This window comes from Oncorhynchus nerka, linkage group LG5, assembly GCF_034236695.1.
Source record: "Oncorhynchus nerka isolate Pitt River linkage group LG5, Oner_Uvic_2.0, whole genome shotgun sequence".
Lineage (NCBI taxonomy): Eukaryota > Metazoa > Chordata > Actinopteri > Salmoniformes > Salmonidae > Oncorhynchus > Oncorhynchus nerka.
This window is the reverse complement of record NC_088400.1, coordinates 32,459,751-32,467,250: the sequence shown is the minus strand read 5'-3', so window position 1 is coordinate 32,467,250 and position 7,500 is coordinate 32,459,751. Positions and strand designations below refer to the sequence as shown.

At 64.2% G+C, this 7,500-nt stretch overlaps 1 protein-coding gene across 1 annotated transcript in view; it reads right to left on the bottom strand.

Annotated features, from left to right (window-relative positions):
* The window catches only part of LOC115127015 (dedicator of cytokinesis protein 2-like), a 192,817-nt gene that overhangs the window by 176,991 nt on the left and 8,326 nt on the right, over positions 1–7,500 (bottom strand). The window contains exons 9-10 of the mRNA XM_065018543.1: positions 6,294–6,375; positions 5,872–6,037 (exon numbers count right to left, since the gene is read on the bottom strand). Of these exons, the coding sequence (XP_064874615.1) occupies positions 5,872–6,037; positions 6,294–6,375 (248 nt within the window). The remainder of the gene's footprint in view (positions 1–5,871; positions 6,038–6,293; positions 6,376–7,500) is intronic.

Here is a 7,500-nt window from a genome sequence, read left to right as displayed (position 1 = left end):
ACTGTGACCAGCATCAGTGGATCCCAATTCAAAATGTTGTTAACACTGCCCCCTGCCCCATGCCCACTGCCCCATGCCCCCTGCCCCATGCCCACTGCCCCATGCCCACTGCCCCATGCCCACTGCCCCCTGCCCCATGCCCACTGCCCCCTGCCCCATGCCCACTGCCCCATGCCCACTGCCCCATGCCCACTGCCCCATGCCCCATGCCCACTGCCCCCTGCCCCATGCCCACTGCCCCCTGCCCCATGCCCACTGCCCCATGCCCACTGCCCCATGCCCCTGCCCACTGCCCACTGCCCCCCCATGCCCACTGCCCCATGCCCACTGCCCCCTGCCCCATGCCCACTGCCCCATGCCCACTGCCCCATGCCCACTGCCCCATGCCCACTGCCCCCATGCCCACTGCCCACTGCCCCTGCCCACTGCCCACTGTGCCATGCCCACTGCCCCATGCCCACTGCCCACTGTGCCATGCCCACTGCCCCATGCCCACTGCCCCATGCCCACTGCCCCCATGCCCACTGCCCACTGCCCTGCCCACTGCCCACTGTGCCATGCCCACTGCCCCATGCCCACTGCCCACTGTGCCCACTGCCCCATGCCCACTGCCCACTGTGCCATGCCCACTGCCCCATGCCCACTGCCCACTGTGCCATGCCCACTGCCCCATGCCCACTGCCCACTGCCCCCTGCCCACTGCCCCATGCCCACTGACCACTGTGCCATGCCCACTGCCCCATGCCCACTGCCCACTGCCCCCATGCCCACTGCCCCTGCTCACTGCCCCATGCCCACTGCCCACTGCCCCATGCCCACTGCCCCCATGCCCACTGCCCACTGTGCCATGCCCACTGCCCACTGTGCCATGCCACTGCCCCATGCCCACTGCCCTATTCCCGCTGCCCACTGCCACATGCCCACTGCCCCATGCCCACTGCCCCATGCCCACTACCCCATGCCCACTGCCCCATGCCCACTGCCCACTGCCCCATGCCCACTGCCCCATGCCCACTACCGCATCCCCACTGCCCCATGCCCCATGCCCACTGCCCCATGCCCACTGCCCCATGCCCACTGCCCCCATGCCCACTGCCCACTGCCCCCATGCCCACTGCCCACTGCCCTGCCCACTGCCCACTGTGCCATGCCCACTGCCCACTGTGCCATGCCCACTGCCCCATGCCCACTGCCCCATGCCCACTACCCACTGCCCCATGCCCACTGCCCACTGCCCCATGCCCACTGCCCACTGCCCCATGCCCACTGCCCCATGCCCACTACCCCATGCCCACTGCCCACTGCCCCATGCCCACTACCCACCACCCCATGCCCACTGCCCACTGCCCCATGCCCACTACCCACTGCCCATGCCCCATCCCCACTGCCCCATGCCCCATGCCCCCCATGCCCACTGCCCCATGCCCACTGCCCCATGCCCCATGCCCACTACCCCATGCCCACTGCCCCATGCCCACTACCCCATGCCCACTGCCCCTGCCCCATGCCCACTACCCACTGCTCCATGCCCCATCCCCACTGCCCCATGCCATGCCCCATGCCCACTACCCATGCCCACTGCCCCATGCCCCATCCCCACTACCCACTGCCCATGCCCCATGCCCCATACATGCCCATGCCCCATGCCCCATGCCCACTGCCCACTGCCCACTGCCCCATGCCCACTGCCCCATGCCCCATGCCCACTACCCCATGCCCACTACCCCATGCCCACTGCCCACTGCCCCATGCCCACTGCTCCATGCCCCATCCCCACTGCCCCATGCCATGCCCATGCCCACTGCCCCATGCCCCATCCCCACTACCCACTGCCCCATGCCCCATGCCCACTACCCCATGCCCACTGCCCCATGCCCCATGCCCACTGCCCCATGCCCCATGCCCACCCATGCCCCATGCCCCATGCCCACCCACTGCCCACTGCCCACTGTCCCATGCCCCATGCCCACCCACTGCCCCATGCCCACTACCCCATGCCCACTGCCCCATGCCCCATGCCCCATGCCCACTGCCCACTGCCCCATGCCCCATGCCCACTGCCCACTGCCCCATGCCCACTGCCCCATGCCCCATGCCCACTGCCCACTGCCCCATGCCCCATGCCCATGCCCACTGCCCCATGCCCACTGCCCCATGCCCCATGCCCACTGCCCACTGCCCCATGCCCCATGCCCACTGCCCACCCCCATGCCCACTGCCCCATGCCCCATGCCCACTGCCCACTGTCCCATGCCCACTGCCCCATGCCCCATGCCCACTTCCCCATGCCCACATGCTGCCCACTGCCCCATGCCCACTGCCCATGCCCACTGCCCCATGCATGCCCACTGCCCCATGCCCACTGCCCACTGTGCCCCCATGCCCACTGCCCACTGTGCCATGCCTGCCCACTGCCCCATGCCCACTGCCCTACTGCCCACTGCCACATGCCCACTGCCCCATGCCCACTGCCCCATGCCCACACCCCATGCCCACTGCCCCATGCCCATGCCCACTGCCCCATGCCCACTGCCCCATGCCCACTACCGCATCCCCACTGCCCCATGCCCCATGCCCACTGCCCCATGCCCACTGCCCCATGCCCACTGCCCCATGCCCACTGCCCCCATGCCCACTGCCCACTGCCCTGCCCACTGCCCACTGTGCCATGCCCACTGTGCCATGCCCACTGCCCCATGCCCACTGCCCCCATGCCCACTGCCCCATGCCCACTGCCCACTGCCCCATGCCCACTACCCACTGCTCCATGCCCCATCCCCACTGCCCCATGCCATGCCCACTGCCCTGCCCACTGCCCACTGTGCCATGCCCACTGCCCACTGTGCCATGCCCACTGCCCCATGCCCACTGCCCCATGCCCACTACCCACTGCCCCATGCCCACTGCCCACTGCCCCATGCCCACTGCCCACTACCTCATGCCCACTGCCCCATGCCCACTACCCCATGCCCACTGCCCACTGCCCCATGCCCACTACCCCCATGCCCACTGCCCACTGCCCCATGCCCACTACCCACTGCTCCATGCCCCATCCCCACTGCCCCATGCCCCATGCCCACTGCCCCATGCCCACTGCCCCATGCCCCATGCCCACTACCCACTGCCCCATGCCCCATGCCCCATGCCCACTACCCCATGCCCACTGCCCCATGCCCACTACCCCATGCCCCATGCCCACTACCCACTGCTCCATGCCCACTGCCCCATGCCATGCCCCATGCCCACTACTCCATGCCCACTGCCCCATGCCCCATCCCCACTACCCACTGCCCCATGCCCCATGCCCACCCCATGCCCACTGCCCCATGCCCCATGCCCACTGCCCACTGCCCACTGCCCACTGCCCCATGCCCACTGCCCCATGCCCCATGCCCACTACCCCATGCCCACTACCCCATGCCCACTGCCCACTGCCCCATGCCCACTACCCACTGCTCCATGCCCCATGCCATGCCCCATGCCCCTACTCCATGCCCACTGCCCCATGCCCCATCCCCACTACCCACTGCCCCATGCCCCATGCCCACTACTCCATGCCCACTGCCCCATGCCCCATGCCCACTGCCCCATGCCCCATGCCCACTGCCCACTGCCCCATGCCCCATGCCCACTGCCCCATGCCCCACTGCCCACTGTCCCATGCCCCATGCCCACTGCCCCATGCCCCATGCCCCATGCCCCATGCCCACTGCCCCATGCCCACTGCCCACTGTCCCATGCCCCATGCCCACTGCCCCATGCCCTATGCCCCATGCCCACTGCCCCATGCCCACTGCCCACTGCCCCATGCCCCATGCCCACTGCCCACTGCCCCATGCCCCATGCCCACTGCCCCATGCCCCATGCCCACTGCCCACTGCCCCATGCCCCATGCCCACTGCCCACTGCCCCATGCCCCATGCCCACTGCCCCATGCCCCATGCCCACTGCCCACTGCCCCATGCCCCATGCCCACTGCCCACTGTCCCATGCCCCATGCCCATGCCCCATGCCCACTGCCCACTGTCCCATGCCCACTGCCCCATGCCCCATGCCCACTTCCCCATGCCCACTGCTCCATGCCCCATGCCCCATGCCCACTGCCCCATGCCCACTGCCCACTGCCCACTGCCCCATGCCCACTGCCCCATGCCCCTACCCCATGCCCCATGCCCACTGCCCACTGCCCCATGCCCACTACCCACTGCTCCATGCCCCATCCCCACTGCCCCATGCCATGCCCCATGCCCACCCCATGCCCACTGCCCCATGCCCCATCCCCACTACCCACTGCCCCATGCCCCATGCCCACTACCCATGCCTACTGCCCCATGCCCCATGCCCACTGCCCCACATGCCCACTGCCCACTGCCCCATGCCCCATGCCCACTGCCCCATGCCCACTGCCCACTGCCCACTGCCCCATGCCCACTGCCCCATGCCCCATGCCCACTACCCCATGCCCACTACCCCATGCCCACTGCCCACTGCCCCATGCCCACCCCACTGCTCCATGCCCCATCCCCACTGCCCCATGCCATGCCCCATGCCCACTACCCATGCCCACTGCCCCATGCCCCATCCCCACCCACTGCCCCATGCCCCATGCCCATGCCCCCCATGCCCCATGCCCACTGCCCCATGCCCCATGCCCACTGCCCACTGCCCCATGCCCCATGCCCACTGCCCCATGCCCACCCCACTGCCCACTGTCCCATGCCCACTGCCCCATGCCCCATGCCCCATGCCCACTACCCCATGCCCACTGCCCCATGCCCACTGCCCACTGTCCCATGCCCCATGCCCACTGCCCCATGCCCCATGCCCACTGCCCCATGCCCCATGCCCACTGCCCACTGCCCCATGCCCCATGCCCACTGCCCACTGCCCCATGCCCCATGCCCACTGCCCCATGCCCACTGCCCACTGCCCCATGCCCCATGCCCACTGCCCACTGTCCCATGCCCCATGCCCACTGCCCCATGCCCACTGCCCACTGTCCCATGCCCACTGCCCCACATGCCCCATGCCCACTGCCCATGCCCCATGCCCACTGCCCCATGCCCACTGCCCATGCCCACTGCCCCATGCCCCATGCCCACTGCCCACTGTCCCATGCCCACTGCCCCATGCCCACTGCCAACTGCCCACTGTCCCATGCCCCATGCCCACTGCCCCCTGCCCCATGCCCCATGCCCACTGCCCCATGCCCACTGCCCCATGCCCCATGCCCACTGCCCCATGCCCCATGCCCACTGCCCCATGCCCCATGCCCACTGCCCACTGCCCCATGCCCCATGCCCCATGCCCACTGCCCACTGCCCATGCCCATGCCCACTGCCCCATGCCCACTGCCCCATGCCCCATGCCCCATGCCCACTGCCCCATGCCCCATGCCCACTGCCCCATGCCCCATGCCCACTGCCCACTGCCCACTGCCCCATGCCCCATGCCCACTGCCCACTGCCCCATGCCCCATGCCCACTGCCCCATGCCCACTGCCCCATGCCCTATGCCCACTACCCACTGCCCCATGCCCACTGCCCCATGCCCCATGCCCACTACTCCATGCCCACTGCCCCATGCCCCATGCCCACTGCCCCATGCCCCATGCCCCATGCCCACTACCCCATGCCCACTGCCCCATGCCCACTGCCCACTGCCCCATGCCCCATGCCCCATGCCCACTGCCCCATGCCCACTGCCCCATGCCCCATGCCCACTGCCCCATGCCCCATGCCCATGCCCCATGCCCACTGCCCACTGCCCCATGCCCCATGCCCACCGCCCCATGCCCCATGCCCACTGCCCCATGCCCCATGCCCACTACCCCATGCCCACTGCCCCATGCCCACTGCCCCATGCCCATGCCCACTACCCCATGCCATACACTAGTACCTACCTGCCACTCCAAAGGCCTATGGAGGCCCTGGGTACACTTCTTGGTGTTGGTCTCCTTCAGTTCCATACGACCCACTCTCACTATCTGACAGATCAGGTAGATCTTCTCTCTGTTCAAGTCCTTATTACCCAAGTCCTGGAGGAAGGGAGGGAGGTTTTCAAAATCAAAAACATGATTTATGTGCACAGAGCATACATTTACTGAATTAGCATTTCTAAACTGGTGGGTTGTGATTTCCCCTCCCGCAATTGGAATATTGATGCAACCTGGTTAAATTTGGGTCATGAGGCAAACCCAGTTGAGAGCCACTGACCTAAATTATTTGATGGCACCTCCATAACTGGATACGGACAAGAAATGCATCAAACAGTGCTCTCTAGTGGTAACTTACTGTAAAGACCACCTTCAAGTTGTTCAGCATTTCAACCTCCCTAGGAAAGCCTTTACTGCCCCAGCGAACCAGGTAGTTCTCACTGCAGAGGGAGGCCATGGAACGCATTAACAAGAAGCAGAAACAATTAATACACACTCAAAAGGAATCTTAAAAGGATACTCCGGGAATTTGCCAATGAGGCCAGTTAGAGAAACTCACGGATACCATGTTTATGTCTCTGCATCCAGTATGAATGAAGTTGCTAACTAGCATTAGCTCAATGACTGGAAGTCTATGGTATATACTATGGTATCTACTGTACTAGCATGGTAGCAGTCAATATAGACAGCCAGTCATTGCGCTAACACCAGTTACCAATTGCGCTAACGCTAGCTGGCAACTTCCCTCAAGCTGCAAGCAAATGGCTTCCATGAGTTCACCTGACTCTAGGGGAGTAAATAAAGGGCTTCATTGCCAAAATCCTGAAGTATCCCTTCAACGCATCATCCACTGATAGAAATGCTCGTACGGGAGGAATTCACCGAAAAATAAATGTACATAGGGCCTACATAGCGACTGGGATGCTTTATAATACATTGCTTTCTCCTAAATATAAGTCTTCTTGGCCAGCAGAGACTGACTGACTATCAATCTGCTTAAAGTGTACAGTGGGGATATGTTGCTAAGCTTTCCAAAGCTGACACCTTCCCAAAATATCCCTGTCACAGTTTGACAGAAGGAGGCCTTCAGGCACTGTGGCCACGATGGAGAATGTCACATACCAGCCGTAATACTCTGGCATGGATGAGAGAGGAAGGAGAGCCTAGATCTGTCGCTCTGACAGTAATAGACAGCTATCACCATTAGATGTCAGTCAAGCATTGCCTCTCTATTTTCTGAATTTCTACCATGATATTTAAATAGTGTGTACATTAGGTTAGACAGCAACCATGTTGAGAACAGGGGAAAATGTGGCTAAGGGGAAGAGAGGAAGAGAAAAGGACTGAGAGAGAAAGACAGCTATCAACATTCCTGGTGTCAGAGCTCTGACAGCTGCCAGTCAAGCTCTGCCTTTCCATGTGCAGCCTTCTGTGTTGATCATTAACTGTGACGACAGTACAGGAATAAAAACATATATGGAAAATGGGGGTGGGGGGTGGGGGTAAGAAAAGAGGAGAAAGAGAGCTGGGGGAGAGCTGAGGAGAGAGAGAGAAACAGGGAGATG